This window comes from Bolinopsis microptera, chromosome 8, assembly GCF_026151205.1.
Source record: "Bolinopsis microptera isolate Bmic1 chromosome 8, MBARI_Bmic_1.0, whole genome shotgun sequence".
Taxonomy (NCBI): domain Eukaryota; kingdom Metazoa; phylum Ctenophora; class Tentaculata; order Lobata; family Bolinopsidae; genus Bolinopsis; species Bolinopsis microptera.
Window position 1 is genome coordinate 812,117 of NC_087079.1, and position 18,688 is coordinate 830,804.

At 37.5% G+C, this 18,688-nt stretch overlaps 1 protein-coding gene across 1 annotated transcript; it reads left to right on the top strand.

The window, feature by feature from the left end:
• The first annotated feature begins 15,585 nt into the window (after positions 1-15,585).
• LOC134819835 (uncharacterized) lies at positions 15,586-17,064 on the top strand. Its single transcript, XM_063829983.1, has one exon. It carries the CDS (start codon positions 15,586-15,588, stop codon positions 17,062-17,064), a length of 1,479 nt encoding a protein of 492 aa, XP_063686053.1.
• Positions 17,065-18,688: the final 1,624 nt, after the last annotated feature.

Sequence of the window (18,688 nt, forward strand, 5' to 3'; positions counted from 1 at the left end):
TTTGACACTCTTTTTCATAGTTGTGACAAAAAAAATCAATGACAAAATATTTGCCAAACACAGGTTTTAGATAAATAAAGCACAGTACATAGAAGTTCGGACTGCGGTATAGAGGGGTTATGATCTACAGTAAAACCTTGATACAGTGATACCCTGATTTACCACTGTGTTTGAGAGAAAGAGAAAAGCCACAGTATATATACGTATATTGGGGTTTGCAGTAAATCGTGCAAGGTTATGATTGTTTACATTATTTGTTAATGTTGGATTCTGTCTCAACAAACAAGAATTCAATGACGCCCTAGCCCTTAGGTACAACTTTGGAATAAAAGATGCTGCAAGAAAATGTGTATGTGGAAGTGACAACTCAATAAACCACTCATTGATATGCAAAAGGGGTGGGTATGTATCTCTCCGCCACAATTCATTGAGAGATGTGATAGCAGAGCTATTAGAAACTGCTGGCTGTAAAGATGTTACCACTGAACCTCTCCTCATTCCTGTCAACGGGAGAGAACAGAGAGCAGGGGCCAACAAAGCAGATGGAGCTAGATTAGATGTTAGTGCTAGGAGTGTATGGAACCCATTGGAAAGGGCATTTTTAGATGTAAGAGTATTTCATGCTCAAGCTCCTTCCAATAAGGCTCTTGGATCTCCAACCACTATGTACAATAGCCACGAGAGACAGAAAAAGAATTTATACAATAAAAGGATTGTAGAAGTCGAACATGGGACGTTTACACCGATAGTCCTATCAACCACTGGGGGTATGGGAAGGGAAGCTAATAAGTTCTTCAAGAAATTAGCGGATATCAGGCCAACGATATAGCGAGGCAATGACATTTATTAGGAAGAGAGTAAGATTTGACTTATTGAGAACAACAATCATAGCTCTTAGAGGAGAGAGAGGGTTAAAAAGTAGTAGTGCAGTAAAAATAGCAGAATTAGATATAAATTTGGAGCCAGTTCTTTAAACTGGTTTAATTATACTACTTAAAGGGTGTTTATAAATTTTATTTAGTTTTCTATTGAATTTCTATTGAATTTTTATATAGGGTAATTGTTATATTATGTGTATATTGTTTGAATAATTTTGTTCCTTATGTGTTAAGCCCTATTTGGGGGAAGGAAATGACCGCAGTCAGGGTTTGAGGTAAATCTGGGCACGGTTAATTGGGGTATTACTGTATACTGAACATGATTTACCACACACCCCGTATGGACTATTTTGTAAATAGTCAAAACACCAAGTTTTTTGCAAACCCCAAACCAAAAATTTGTTTTCCTAAGAACTGCATCAAAAATAAATACCAAACCAATATTTAAAAGTAGCAAACGTCGAAGAAAGCTTTTGAAGGATTCAAATTTTGAGGGATTTTTCAATAAAAATATTGCTTGCTCAATTTTTCTACCAGGTTACTACATAACAACTCCAATACAAGAAGCAAAGCAGTTATATAATAGAGGCTCAAGTTTAAAGACTTTAACTTAAAGATAGGTGATAGAATAGATCTTGATCTTGACACACGCTACAAACCCTTTTGATCGCGGCCGAGAGAGGTATTATATAAATTGTGTAGCAAAATATATCCATAATTGGCTTCATTTCGACCTTTCAAAATAAACCAAATATTCTAAATGTGACATGTAATTGTAAGATCATAGCAATTATTAACGGGTGATACTCGTAAAATATTTGTTCCAACTCGGTGCGCGTCCTCGATCCTGGTAGGTTATTTAAAAAATTGGATTTTATCTTGAATAAACCCCGCGTGCGGCGCTTGCAGCCGCACCTAAAGATTTTTCGACAATGTGTGCATGTGGCTGTGTGCGCGGCGGGCTGTGTATGTGGTTGAATTTATTTATTTATCATTTATGAATATAACATAATATGTACTAATTTTTTGTGCACAGGAGGACTATTATGGTGCAAAAACTGCTGCTCACTGCTGCTCACTGCTGCTCACTATTGCTAACTGCTGCTGTCGCGCGCGCTTCTCGCAACCACACTTCGGTAGATCGGCGAAATGCACCACTGTGCCTCACAGAGCTTCGAAGGATTGAAATAGTGAATCAACAGTTTCTTTGCACTATAGTCCTCCTGTGTGTGGTAAATACAATTTTTTTCTGTAAAAATATTTTTGAAATATGTTGTAGACATTTTTTAAAAAACCTTTGTTAATACTAGCTTACGGCGCTTACTACTTAACCTAACAATTTTTATTAATTTTTTCCATCTTCACTTAAAAGAAATTGCTTAATGCTTGTGCAAAATGCTAAAAAATAGTTACCTGGGGACCCAGGCTATTATGTTCATAAACATAGCCTGGCGTAATTGAACCCTCTAAAACGCGCAAATAGGCGCGTTTATGCGATTTTACAATCAAATTATCAGATTTTACAATCTAATTCAGCGCGCGGCTCTTGTGTAAGGTAGCGTTCGTGCCCGCCCCTATCACACCTGCACCCTGACTACGCTTACGGCCTCGAGTCCCTACTATACGACTGGAGGCTAACTCTACGTGTGAAGTTATGCACTTATGAATACTCAGGACTGTATATGTTCACAATGACTCTTAGGCCACAATTCCCAGCTCAGTGTGCGATACACAGTATATAACAATCTAGGCTCAACATAGCCGTGGGGAGTAGGAACAAGGAATACGCTTGAATAAACTAAACTAAAGCTAAAACGGATATATACAATAATTGAATGAATAAATAGATACAATTCAGAGGTAGTTGGAATATAACGGCAAGATACATAATATCTCCAAACAAGAGTCTATCGATCTAAAGTAAGCTTCTAAAACATATTTAAGTTTAACTGCTAGTCCTGCTCGATACCACACCTCTTGTGCGGTATCTCACGTGTAGCACGAATGCTAAAGAAGTATAAAGGGTTTAGGGTGGCTATCCGGTTGGTGTCTCGGGGTACATGGCTATCCAAAGGCTGTTCAAGGTTACTGAGGCGCACCCCTATGATCGGTGACACTAAACCAAACTAAAGGCACTCCGGCGTCTTGTTCTCGTTCTTTTATAGGCCTTGTCACCTGACCCGTTTTACACCAATTTATCCATGACGTTTGCCCTCGTGATAACCCATAGTAAGCCAAAGCGATCCATAGTCGTCCATAGCACACCATAGCTACCCATTGTAGCTCATAGTCGTCCATTGCCTTCCATAGACAGCCATTGCGAGCCATAGTCGCTATTAGCGATAACGACCGTACGTTATTGATACTTTGTGCGGATATGATTCATTTAAAGAGCTTCTATAACGACTTAAGCGGCTTGAGGTCAGTGGTTGGCATTTGCACTGTTGAGCGCGCGCGCTGTCTATGTACTCCTCACGACAGCTGATGTTAAATTCAATGAAGAATATTATCCCTGATTGATTCTGATTTGTGTAAATCTTGCATTTACATATTCGCCCGTCCTTTGATGACTGGCGGTGTGTTGTGCCTATTTGCTGTTGCGCTGTTGGCTGTTGGCTGAGGGTGTTGTGCGCGCGTCTATTATGACATTTACATATGTAGCGCATACGTCACTTCTTTTTTATTGGTAGTTAGCGTGCACGTGATCTTTTGCGCGGCTGTAATTGGTTCTGAACGATCACGTGAATGCGAGTCACGTGCGCTCTAACGTCCAATGAGCATTCGCACTTTTTTCAGGGCGGTGGAGGTCGTAATTCACTCAGCCCGAATAAAGATTCGGCGGAATGACAGGCTGAGCGCCGCCCAGTAAAAAAATAGCGCCGCGCATACGATTGGTGTCAATTAAATTTAAATTGGGGGACCCCCAACCAATGTAGCTGAGACACTTCACAGCAAATGGCTTACATATTATAACCAACATTGCTTATATTCTGCCTTGTAAACAAAGAGCAAATCTTCTTAATGCCTTCTTCCTGTCCTAAAACTAAAACTTCATCCTATTAAAGTAAAGGCCAGTTGTTACCACAAGCTATTATACCGTCCCTCTCAAAAACATGCCTCAGCCTCCATCAAAAACAATTTTAGTTTTCAGTCCTTCTAGTTTCCAAAAATCTACCGAGCTAGTGTTCTGGTGTGCACAAAAGCCCCTAAGCCCGTGCATTCCTTGCCCCTGCTAGCTGCCAGTCCTTGACAAACTTCCAATAGCAAAGATCAACTAGTCATTTACAAATTGAGCACTATACAATTTTAATTGTTTTAAATATTTGACTTTGTAAAATGAGCTAAAACATTGATTTATTAGTTTCATTGATTTATTAGTTTCATTGGCTCTTGCTTGTGAATGGTGCGTCAATTACCCGCTGAAGCGGCGGGTTGAGATTTCTCCTGGGATCATTTTGTTGATTGCATACAATCTAAAATAGTATCATAAAATATTTACAAAATTTGCATAAACAAATCTAAAAGATTTAAAAACTTTTCTTTTGAGGGATGAGGTCAAGTGAAACATTTTGCAGCTCTAGATGCGGGGCCGTTGATATTCCATTGATTCTTATTAGTGCAATGAGTGTACTTTTTAACAGATCAAATTTGAATCGTTTTTGAATTGATTTTTGACCTGGCTAATTAGTTACTGTGAAATTGTATATTTTAAGCGTGCAAAAAAAGCGTGCAAAAAAATTGTATATGTTTGCTTTTACCAATGACAACTTTAAATATTTCATTTTGTTGGCTGATAAGAAATGGGAAGAGCCTAATCAAGTAATATTAGTCACGAACAATAGAATCATCAAAAACCAATACAATAAAACATCTTGATCAATAAATGCCTAGCAGCACCAGACAGCAGCCGTGTACCTTTTTCGACTCCGTGGAGTCCCTGATGGACTCTTGTTTACTTTTGTTAATAATCGGACCAACCTTTCTTTCTCGAAACATGTATCCTATTGTATTTCATTTATAATTATAGTATTAAGATGTGAAGATATACTAGATATTACAACGAAATAGAGGTATACCAAATTGGCCCTTGATATGAACTATAACCGTGTTGATGGTTTTCAATTTTGTATGTTGTAAGCACTTTAGTTTGTGAAGCGTTTACTCCTCCCCCTCAGCAAGACAGCTAGATTATAGATTAATGATAATAATTGTCAAATGTCGTTATATATTATATAACAGTTATAAATGTTCAATAGTTGTAGAGCGACTTCAGGAGTAGTGGTCCACAGGGGTCCGAAAAAGCCGTACAGGCACTTGGGTCCTTATCCTTGTCACTAATCTCAATTGGATTCGGTTTACACAAAGCATGAACATTTAGACGTACACATTGACACGATATTTATTAGAAAGCAAAAAGTATAAAATAATACGTGCGTGCGCGGCTTGAGCCGCGCCGCATAAGAACGGATGCGTGCAGGGGCTGGAGTACGCTTGTATGTAAATTAATGAAATGTTGCATTGTAAATATTTAGAATTGACGATATATTTTGATCTAAAAGTAAATTTTACAAAGCTGGCTTTGGATTTAGGTAAGATTATAATTTATTTTTTAAAAAACCACGGATAATTTTAAATTTATTTCTATTTGTCGTTTAATCATAAACAATTTAATCATGTTTTTAAGAATGCGCGGCTTTGGCGGCCAGTTATTGACTTATACATTAAATTGAATTTTAAATAGAAATGTGAATATATCAAAATTTAAAACTTTCAAAACGGAGGCTTATAAATATTATTATATTATGATTGTAAAATAAAGGATAAAATTTTAAATTTGTTTCACTAAATTTGTTTCACTAATATTTCATTTCCTCATCCAGATAAAATTTGTATAAAATTGACCATTAGCACAATTTCCAGTGCATGTGATCGTTTTGTTAATTAATAATTAATTAATACTAGAGGCTCTTACGGGCATTGTCTGCTCGATACGTTAGGGACCCCAGATACACCTTACTAGACGTATTTTTGACCGTAGAATCGATTGAAAGTGGTTTCAAGATGATTGGACTGATTGTTCTGGGGTAAAATCGCAAAAAACCGATTTTTGGGCCAAAAATAGGCCAAAAAACCATGTTTTTTGATATTTTGAGCAAGTTAATTTTGTTGGCATGTCGGCAAAACTTGCATAAAGATAGCTAAAAGACAGCCGCACAAGATTGTATAAAAATAAAACAAATCCCTCTATTTGTTCTGAGGTAAAAATCCAAAAAAGTGGTAAAAATTTTGACTTTTTTGCTTTAAGTTTGAATAATTTTTTGCAGTTGTATTAAATCAACCCAAAAATAGTCACATCGTGTTTGCCTAAATTTTTCCTTTCCGAGAAGTACCCACTTCATATACTTAATCGAAGTTTGAATATTGTCACTCCGCAAGCGTTTTTGCCAAATTTTCGACGCGCACTACGCGCAAAAGCATTTAGTTGTTATCAATTGGCACCTGCGCGTTCATCATAAATTTCAAACAGCTATAACTCAGCGAGATTATGTCCGTTCTAGCTCATATTTTCACACTAAATAGAAAATAATGTGATCTTATTGCTGACAAAATATGGATATAATTACTTTATTTGCCTTAGAGTAATAGACTGTCAAAGTTTAAAACGCGCATTGGTATAGCACGTGACTAATAAGGCCAAATTTATACTTCTTAACATATTATCGATCCTTAGACATCATACTATTGTGTCCAATTAGCGGTTAGGTCTCTAAACTCGTAGCAGAAAACACGTCTTTTTGCCCGTAAGAGCCTCTACCTACTCTTTTAGATAAAAATTATTGGATAAAATTTAAATGTAAGTTCCAATGGTGAAAAATGGTTTAAATTGTACCATTTGGAAAGTCGGTTCACCAGAAAAATCATTCACAATTTTGCACCATTTTACTCCATTTTTCACCATTTGAATGTTTTGATTTAGAAATATCAAATTGAAATATTAAATTTGTATTCTGGAGCTATATGACGATACCAGATCTCAAGATCTCAGTTTTGATGTACCTTACTCGCTGTGTTCACTAAAAGTTACCTGTTTTTGAGTTTTGATTCACCTTTTTACTACTTTTTTGTTTTAATACTTTCAACACTACTATATAACAAATAATTTGAGGACCCGAAACCGCTGAGCAGTCTCTATCTTGAACTTGCTCAACCCCATCTCACTTTGAGAATGGTGGAATCCGGTCAAACCGATCAACAGCCAGTGGGGCTGGGTACCTCAAATTATGTCTTTCAGGAAGATAACAAAGGAAATGACAATGAAAGGCATGATTTGGGGTCCCAGATTAAAGACAATCAGACATCAGCCCCTGCTGCACCTGAATCCTCAGAAGCTGTTGCAGAGAACAGAACCCCTGAGGACTGTGAAGCAGACGTAAGCAGTTTTGTTTCATTTTGTACCAATGCTTCAACACCTTTTGATACAATTCTTTTGGCCCATTCAAAAAACTTACGATCTGAAGTAGACAATATCAAACTGAACTTTTGTAGTACTTTGAAAGTAGAAGTAGACCAATTTGCAACGTTGACCCCTACAATCATCAAAAACTGTTCAACACTTAACAAATATACCCTGGCAGACGGCCTTCTGTCCCTACTTTCTCTGTCAGAGAAAGTATGTGCAGTAATAGGGGGTAAAAGGTTGTCTATCGGTGACAACCCCATCGATGAAGCAGCAGTTGCTTCTTCCGTAGCTGCTGACTCCATTTCTGGAAATGCTACCCTCCATGAATCCCTTCAGGCTATTCAAAATAGCATTCTTAAGAGAGATAAGGTGCACAATGACACTCTCAAATCAATCAGTGGCCAGCTTAACACCCTGACTCTCTCCATTGATCAGTACATGAAACCATCAGATATGTCAACTCCAGATGTACCACGTAACACTGCATTTCCTTCTTTCCCAATAGGCCTTCCTAATATCAATATCGAAAAACCAGATCCTAAGATTGACTTACATACAGTGCAAAATCCTATAGACACCTCCATTGGTCACATTGAGTCATTCACACCAGATTTTGTTGCCCAAGAACTTTCGGATAAACTCACTGAATACCTTGACACATTCAGTGAACAGTTTGATGCAAACTCAGAAAGAGGACATGGTGTCATAAGCTTTGGGGATGCATACAACTATCCAGGAGCCAAAGCTGCAAAACCTATATCCAAAAACATCCCTGAACCCCTAACTGAACTTGTTTCGCTCATCCAGGCCAAATTCCCTGAAAGTGTCATTAATCAGTGTTTAGTGAATCGCTACCTTGACGAGAAATCAGAGCTGCCGAAGCATTCGGACAACGAAGCCTCACTAATGTTTGATAGTAACATCTTCACTATATCACTAGGCAGTACCTGTGATGTTCTATTCAGTAAAATCGAAGGATCTGAAACCAAAACTGTATCAGCTACTGGAAAAAGTCTATATGTTATGAGTAAGCAATCTCAGTCTGTTTGGCAACATCAAATAGATCAATCTCCAACCACACGTGAGAAAAGATATAGTGTTACATTTCGTTATGTTACATCTAACAACGAAAATGCGACAATAATAATAGGAGACTCCAACACCAGATTCTTGAAATTCGGTAGTGGGAAAGGACGTTTCGGTCATAGAATGCCAGGGAAAAGGGTAGAATGTTTTACTATTGATATGATTAACCCAAGTTTGTGTGAAGGTTACAGAAATATTTTTATTCATTGTGGAGTAAATGATATTAAGAAACGGAGCTCAAATATCGAGCAGTGTGCCAGTGATCTCAAGGTAAAACTTGATGATATATGTCGTAAATGTCCATACTCCAAGGTTACCGTTTCGCCAGTACTACCCACTAAGTTTGGCTGGTTGAATGAGAAAGCATTATATTTTAACAAACTTATATTTCAATATGTTGACATGAACCCAAGGGTGGGAACTCTAGATTTTAATGAATTTGTTGGTGAAGATGGTAAACTAGCTGACCAGTTCGGTCGTTTCAAGGATAAAAGTGATGCCATCCATCTTGGGTCTACTGGTATCTTTAAGTTGTCTAGGCTAATAGTGGATAAAATACAGCGCAATCCAATAGATGGGCGCCAATTTAGTGATATTGCTAGGAGTAAAGTTGGGATGTTCAATTCACGTGTTCAAAGAGCTCCGAAACCATGAATAGAACAAATATATGTGAGAACTGTATCTGCTGCAGCAAACCTATTCGTGCTGGACACCCATTTATAAATTGCAATAAGTGTGATTGCATCATTCACAAGAGATGTAAAACACAGGAAAACATTGCCACTTTTAGAGAAAAAACTTACTGCTCAAATTGTATTCAAAATCATGATATAATTCGTTATAATCCATTCTATCAAGCACCTCACTTTTCAAACAACGAACTACTTGACAATGAACCTCACGACTATATAGACTCAATAGGTACAATCTCAAAAACTCTTGAGAACTGTCAATCATATTCTACTAAAAACTTCAACAACCTCATAAAGCAGATTCCTCAAACAACATCAAAGCGCATATTCTCACACTACTTTCGAAATATTGATGGAAATGGTACTAACTTTGACAAATTGGCCTTAGAATTAGCCTGCATAGACCACAAATTTTCTGTGATAGGTTTAGCAGAAACAAACATTGATCCCTGTAATAGTCAGCTGTACCAAATTAAAGACTATACTTCATGTTACCAAAAACGCTTCGTTTCTAATAAGACACAACAGGTAAAAAGTAAAGGAAGTGGAGTTTCTCTCTACATTCACAACTCCTTTAACTTAAGTGTGATTGAAAAGTTATCTGTTTGTACAGAGCAATTTGAGTCCCTATTCGTAACAATAAGTAATGCTCCAGAACCAGTAACAGTTGGAGTTGTATACCGCTCACCAAGCAATCCACTTGCTAACTTCAATGCACAGTATAAAGAAGTTCTTACTGCACTGAAAGGACATAAAGCATACATATTAGGGGACTTCAATGTTAACATAACCAATTTATCAGGCCCAGATGAAGATATATTCGAAGAAGTTATTTATAGTCACGGGTTCACGCCCACAATATCCATTCCCACACACCAAATGCCCCACTGCTCAAAAACGTGCATTGATAACATACACACTAATGACATTCACTCATCAACTATATCTGGAGTAATTCAGGATAGTGCTTCACATCACCAGCCCATTTTCTGCCTTCAAGTAATGAATTCTGATACTAGTTCGGAACAGAATAAATCACCTGAAAAAACAACCATTTATTATAACTATAGTAATGCAAACCTTGATAAGCTCTGTGAAGAAATTGAAAACGACATAGATACATTTTACCACAGATGTGACTCTTTTGAATCCTTCATGGATCTGTTTCAAGAAAAGATAGATATATCTTGCAAATTGGCTTCACCAAAAACCACCAAACGAAATAATATAACAAATCCATGGATCACAAACGGCCTTATCAACTCTGTGGAGAAAAAAGCCAGACTTTATTTTGAATGGAAAAAAACAAAAACATTGTTAATTCCAGATGGGGATCTGGAAAGACATAATGTTTACAAGGACTACTCAAAATATCTTAAAATTGCCATAAAAACTGCCAAAACCAGGTATTATGCTGAAAAGTTTGAGAAAAATAGCCATAACTCCAAAAAAACCTGGCAAATAATTAACGAGCTTCGTGGCAAAAAGAAGAATCAGCTAAAAGATGACTTCATTATAGATGGAACTAGAGTAATTTGTAGGCGGACAATTGCAAACAAATTCAATAGTTACTTTACATCTTTAGCTAGTAATTTAAATGAGAAGGTTTTGTCCGAGAACCAACTGTCTATCCAACCAATGCAATCATTTGTTGAGTTTATGTCGAAATCAGTCAACAGTTCAATACATCTAGAAGAAACTCATCCTGAGGAGATTCTTGAAATAATTCAAGAATTCGTTAACGGAAAAGCCAGTGATATACCAATAGCAGTTATCAAGAAACCGGCTCATCTCTTATCCAACATATTAGCAATTTTGTATAATACATGTATTCAAAAAGGCACGTTCCCATCCATATTCAAAATAGGCAAAGTAACTCCTATCCATAAAAAAGATAATAAAGAAAATATTGAAAATTATAGACCTGTGTCAATATTGCCAATCTTTGGTAAAATATTTGAAAAAATAATATACAAACGGCTTTATACCTTTTTCACTGCTAATGACATTCTCAGTAATGAACAATTTGGTTTTCGAAAAGGCCACTCAACCTCACATGCACTCCACAAATCAGTTCATTCAATCACAACATCAACATCCAGTGGTAATCATGTTCTAGGAATCTTTATTGACCTAAGCAAAGCTTTTGATACTCTTGACCATGGCATTCTCCTGAGGAAACTGGAAAATTATGGGGTTAGAGGTCTAGCTCTAGGACTTCTAAAAAGCTATTTATCCGATAGATCACAGTATGTTTCATTTCTCAACACTACATCAGAGACTATGAATGTAAAATATGGAGTTCCCCAAGGTTCCATACTAGGCCCTCTACTTTTCTTATTATATATGAACGACATAATAAACTGTTACAAAGGCGATGAATGCAAATTTGTGCTCTATGCTGATGACACAAATATATTTATCACTGGACCGTCCAAAGAAGCAACATACTTGAAGGCCAATAAAGTTCTTGATTTCGTATGCAAATTCATGAGAAGTAATCTCTTACATATAAATATGTCTAAATGCTGCTACATACATTTTCTACCTGCATACGAATCTGATGAAACCTGCGCCAGGGTTAGGCCGTATGCCAATGAACATGACAAATCACAAGGAATATTTATAAATGGACACAAAATTGTCAAGGTTAGCAACACCAAATTTCTTGGTGTAGTAATTGATGAAAAACTTAGCTGGGGCCCACATATAGAATATCTAAGAAAAAAAATTAGATCCACTACAGGAGCACTTAACAGGATTAAACATTCAGTTCCAGGGGAACACTACCAAAAAATATACTCTGCATTATTGGAATCACATCTTGCTTACGGAATAAGTGTTTGGGGCTCAGCTCTCAAAGACCAACCAAACGATAAGCTGTTCATAACTCAGAAACGTTGTATAAGAATCCTTTTTGGAGACCTAAATGCATACCTCGACAAACATGCCACTTGTGCACGAGCCAGACCTTATACAAAACAGAGGTTAGGAGCTGCTTTTTTCGAAAAAGAGCACACCAAGCCCATTTTTAATCGACTAAAATTGCTTACTGTTCAAAACTTGTACAAATACCACTGTATATCTGAGATATTTCGAATTATGAAATTTCGCACTCCATACTCGTTGTATTGTACTATAGACTCATCAAAACGTGATACAAGCAATGTCATAATCCTCCCAAGAAAAACCAACACTTTTCTTTATATAGCCTCCAAATTGTGGAATAGCATACATAAACGGATTCTAAATGAGAATGGGGAAATCCTCACTACTTCTGTAGCTTTGGTTAAATTACGCTGTAAAAGTATCATCCTGGGATCTCAATCCATCAACAATAATAACACCTGGACTTACCACAACTTTCACATCGCCCCTCACTCAATCACAGACCAAACCATTTCATCACTCACTCACCAAATTGCCGACCCAATATCTATTGAAGTGGCGAAAATTTTCTAGACAAATGATATTTCGATATTATTGCTGCAGCAGATACAAATACCAACATTATTATATTCCCAAACGTTTGAACCTTTAAATTAACTAGGAAAGTCAATCCTCAACTTGACTTTTACTGTTTTAAACAGATATGATGATATTAACTTAATTTATTATTATTATTATTATTATTTTTTTTTACATACTCCTTCTTAGTGTGGTGACTTGGGGTCCATAAATATAACAATACAAGCTGATAAACCAAAAAGAACAACTGGGGTAGGTAGGTAGCCCTGGTGGGTGCGTAAACTTTACGGTCTGCTCTCTCCAAGATCAGCCTGCTTCTCCATTTTACCGTGAAGCCTAATTTCTAGTTTTTATAAAATATACAATGCAAGTGCAGGTTTACTAATCTTAATCTACTTAACAACTCGATAGCCCAGGTCACCATACCCGTAGTATATTCCATGGTAATAGAAGAGCTTTAAAGTTTTTCAAATTGTTGCTATAATTGATTTAAATAAAAATTTGTTGTTTTCTTGACCTTACCCACCATGATCAACAAAAGTTACTAGTTTTGACGTACCTTACTCGCCAAGTTCACTAAAAGTTACCAGTCTTGATTACCTTCATAACCATGAATCATGATAACTAACAAGAAATGCGGCCGCTTTTCTTTTGTGGATGGCCGCTCAATTTCCCGATCTGTGATGGAGTATTTGATCATATTCCATACCACCTGGGGACCCCAGTCTTCACTGTTTGTAAGCATGCAGATATGGCGGAGTGACAGGCCGAGCGCCGCCCAGTTGATATAATTCCATATTTAATTTGAAAATCGTGTATATTTCTATGTAACCATATGTTTATTGTTTATGCAACCTGACACGGATCTGTGCAAAATAGTAATACTAACTCAAAATAATAATACTATGCTATCAATTAGTCTCTAGCGGGATGCGTACATGGTGAAATTAACAATGTACTTGAACATTTCAGCACCGCGCGCCAACAATTGTTTAATTCAGATTTTTGCGCAAAATTAATTTGCGCAGGCAGACACGTGGGCGACACGTACGCAGGCATGCACGGTTGCAAAGCTACCATATCCCAAAAAAAACCTCGATCGCTAACCCTTGTCCTTGATAAAGCTTTGATAAGACCTCATCTTGAGTATTGTGTCCAATTGTGGAATCCAGTTGTGGCTCATGGAAGTTGGGGGACTGTTTTGGAGCTGGAGAGCGTCCAGAGGCGGTTTACCCGTCTTGTTGATGAGGTGGGTACTCTTCCGTACAGCTGCAGACTGGATATCCTCAATTTGACAACGCTGGCAGAGCGGCGAATACGTGGGGACCTTATCGAAGCTTTTAAAGTAACTAGTGGTTTGACTGAATATGGATCGGGTTTGTCACTGACACCATCACCCGGCAACCAATTTTAAAGTAAAATTTATTATCAATCTGACAACGTTCCCCGTATAGTAGCTCAACGGAGGGGGTAATCAGGGCACGTGTTAATGAAAAATGTACGTGTCCTTCCACAATCCCTTCTGTTGGGTCACACGTTATTGGGAACTGAGATCGCTATCGTGTAACTAGAAGCAGTATATGCAAAGTAACTTTGGTGATAGGTGATAGGCAATATGAAATTACACATCTTACTTTAACTTTATCCTGTCACCCATGGACTTATTAATTAACGGCTGGTGGTGGTGTCATCGTTCGTCGTACTCAAAACGTTTCACGGTTGCGAATGCCGGCCCATCGAGGAAAATCTTTTTACTTTGTATTCTAACCATTATAAAGTATGATTAGTCGGATATAGTACTGAGTTCAAACAGTCCCCTGAAACGAAAAAGCAATCATTTGATTTTTGTTTCGGCGACTGAATCGTTGATGGGCCGGCAAATATTTGTTGTCGAGTAGTGTTGAATACTCATATTAACATGATTATTGATTTAATTTAGGAATTGTATATAACTATCTTTGACCAAGTTTAATTGTTAATGAGAATGCACCCCAGCACTGGTGACTGGGCGCGCGCGCGGCAGCTTTGATGTTAGCGGCTAGAAGCTTGAAGCTAGGCAGCTGCAGAAAAACGCAGCGCGCGTTCACAGTTCAGCGTACGGCTTTTCGTTTTTGATTTTACAAATGACAAAGCAACTTTTAATGATTATTAATGGAATTATCGGATATTTATAATTCAATATGTATTGATTCTTCTGTGGAAAATAAAAATTGTATTTTACTTAAAAAAATTGTATTTTACTTGTTCAGAATGAGCAGATCTGGTCTTAATCTAGTTTCAACCAATAGGTGTAATAAGAGTGTAACTAAAGTTAAGAATCTCCAGTCTTCTTTTCTTCCGGAGCGAGTCATTCCTTACTGGAACAAACTCCCTTCAGATGTCAAGAACTGCTCGACAGTTTTAAGCTTTAAAGTTAGATTGGAAGGATTTAAGAAAGAAATGATTTCTAAAAACAGTGTAAATGATTTTTATTTTTGGAATGTTTCGAATGAAGTTTTAGGGAAAATTGAAGGACCCAGTTATTTAAGCAATAAGGAGACACATAATGAATATCTTTGGTTTCATCCTTTTGTGGCAAAGAAGCGTTTTATAAATCTTTATTCCACTGGGAAGTATTAATGAATTATTTATAGATAATGTATTAGATTTTATTAATTAATAAAATTGAATTTGATAAATTATTAATGTTGATGGAAAAATATATTTATTTAAATTATTTTTTTATTTAGTGCGGTGATATTTTGTAGACACTTGTGATGATGTTATGTCATAATCTTTACTTACTTACTTACTTACTTACTTGACTCTTTTGTGCCTTCGGCACTTTGAGTCATGGATCGGGAAAAAATAACCAGTTTTGCTGTATCTTATTCACCATGTTCACAAAAAGTTACCAGTTTTGATGTAGCTTCCTCACCATGATCACTAAAAGTTACCAGTTTTAATGTAAATTTCCTACTATTTTTGTTTCTTTACATCCTCTAATGGTGGGAGTGCTCTAATGGTGGGAGAGCTCCTCAAGTATGGTGGGAGTGCGCTATGTGTCCATTACGCCAAAATCATCAACACCTGCTCTGAAGAGAACCTGTTCCTTGACGCTGTCGGAGAATGTTTCATCACCCCTCTTCAAAAGCCTGGCAAGACTCCTGGTGAACTGAAAAGCCTCAGACCCCTGACATTATGTAACTGTGCTCGTAAGCTGCTATCCCTCATTACACTCAGGAGAATTGAAGCAAAGGTAGATGCTTACACAGCTACAGGTCCATGGCAAGCTGCCTACAAGCAGAAGAGAAGCTGTGGAGACCTGGTATGGTGTCACCGTATGTTGATCAGCATCGTAAAAGAAAGAGAGTGGTCTTTCCACAAGATGGGCCTAGACATGTCCAGTGCCTTCGATACTATCAGTAGGCAGCCTGTGCTCAACGACGCAGGTTGCACAAGAGATGAGATCAGACTAGTGAGATTCCTCCTGAGCAACACCAAGATCAAGGTGCGAGTCAACGACGCTACCTCCCTTGAATTCACCAGCACCAATGGAGGACCCCAGGCCCAAGGTGATAGTGTTTCAGGCCTCTGTTTCACACTCACTCTAGCTGGTGCCTGCTACCACCTGCATGCCGTGATGCTGCGCCCAACCCCTCCTATAAGCCCTAGCGGCATGCCTGAAGAAGATGCCTACTCTGATGACATCGACTATCTTGGTGCAGACAAATATGCTCTAGAAGCTCTCCTCCCTATCGCTACTAAGGTGTTCAAAGAGTGGAATCTGAATATTAATGAATCAAAGACAGAGTTTGTACACGTCTACATAGCTGGGAAAGATGAGGTCATGGATGATGGTAAACCCCTTAAAATGAATGAAGAATGGTGCAGTAGCAAGTTGTTGGGTTCTCTGCTAGAAAGTAGGAAAGATGTCACCAGAAGAATCATGTTAGCCAATGTAGCATTCCAGAACTTCAAGAAGGTCTGGTGCCAGAGTAAGATCCCCCTACAGAAGAAGCTGATGGTCTATGAGGCCCAAGTAGTATCTATTCTCATGTATAACTCTAGTTGCTGGGGAATGCCTAAATCGTACTGGGACAACTTAGATGCATGTCACCGTAACCACCTCAGAAAGATCATGAATGTCAGCTGGCCACGCAGTATGATGTCCAAAGATACCCTCCACAAACAGAGTAACTCTACCCCTATGTCTGAGCGTGCTGAGTTATCTAGGTGGAAGATGCTAGGACACATACTGAGGAGCGATGAAAGATCACCAGCTCAAGCTGCGCTGTGTTTTGCTGTCGAGATGTGTAGTGAAGTTGGTAGACTCGGGGCTCACAGACGTAACCTCCTACACCACCTGAAGGTTGACCTCTGGAAGCGTTTCATCTTGCTGGAGTCGTATGATGATATTCTCCATTTGAGAGAACTTGCTAGTGACCGTGGTTATTGGAGTAAATTGTTCAATTTTATACTTGAGTACAAGTCAATTTGACTTTTGGGACATATAATCTTACAAAGGATCACGTTTCGGTTCTAAATTATTTTAGGATTGTTGACATTTGTAAGATTGACATGTTTGATAATAATAATAATAATAACTACATCCTCTAAATCGGAGTTAAAAACTAAATATTGTTTTAGAATTATGACATAAGGTCAAAACTGTAGCTAGAAGTCAAATACGTATACTCATTGGAAAATGGCGAATAAATAATGAAAAATATAAAAATTTACAATTTTGGACTATTTACAATTTTGCTCATAGAAGAATAAAGTTCTTAAGGTATATTATCATATTGTGACTTTAAGTCACAATATTCCTACACACTCCCTCACCCTTTTATATTCCCACCTACTCCCCTACCCTTTTATATATTGAAATACGTCCCCTCCCTGTATTTTCAGACATAATGTTATCTAACAATAGTATCGCAATTATGTATCATTACATGTAATTAGATGTATATTATATACACTTTATCTCTCCTAGCCCATGACTCTTAGACTTGCTATTGGTTAGCAAAGGACGTTCTTAACCAATAGGCTTAGTAGCACGTTTCTCACGGTAACGACAATAGGTGACACGTGGTAAACTGTATATAACACACATGTGTGTGAGGTGTTTATAACATGAAAGCTTTACTAGTTATAGAACAATTAACTAGATAACACGTGATAAACTAACTTCCTTGTCGTGACGTCATGTTAGGAGCAGCGCAAATGCTCGAAACACGTGGCATGCACAATAACCAATGGGGTTGTAGAAACTTACATCGCTGACCAATAGGAACCAATGTTTGTCACGAGGGGCTCATGTACTCTCTTGGAGTACATACAAAGTAGGTTGAGGAGAGGGAGAGGGAGACAGTTTTTAGTTTTTAGTTTTTACTCGGACAGTTTTGATTAATATTGAACTCTGTTGTTTCCAATAGTTATAGAATCCATACAATTTGTTTTATTTAGTTACAACACCATCTCAAGTCACCTCACAATATCAACTTATTTCCGAAGATAACTTACTAGTTACCTTTTCCAACTTGAAAGTTAAACACATTGGGTTCCTGCAGTACAACAGGTAAGTTACCTGAGCTAACCCACGAGAGGAGTCTAACAAAAGGGGCGATCTACTTAGGACGTCAGCCAAAATCGCAGATTTTCAGACCACCCCCTCCCCCTGTCCGGGTGTTTCCGAATTTTCAAAACCACCCCCCCCTCCCCCGGACGTCCAGATTTCCAGCTACTTTTACGAGTACAAATAAAACCAACTCAAATTCATTGTTAATAAAATGTGTAGTTACTTGAAATATATGCGAGTTGTGTCTCGGCTCTTATGAGCTGCTCTGGGAATCGACTTCTCGTTCAAAATACAGGGATCTAAACTTACAGAGTAATTGTGCCAAAATTTCCGGACGTCCGGAATTTCAGAAACAGTGCGTGTGATCTTCTGTCGTATCAAATCAAATTTTTTTCACTATGTTTTTAATAAATAAATCATAATATTATGCAAGTTTTAATTTTAAAGTTTTTGGTTTAAAAAAAAAGAATAAACAATAAAGGTTGTAACATCATAATTTTCTACTCTCATTTTCACTTAATACTAAATAAAATTATATTGT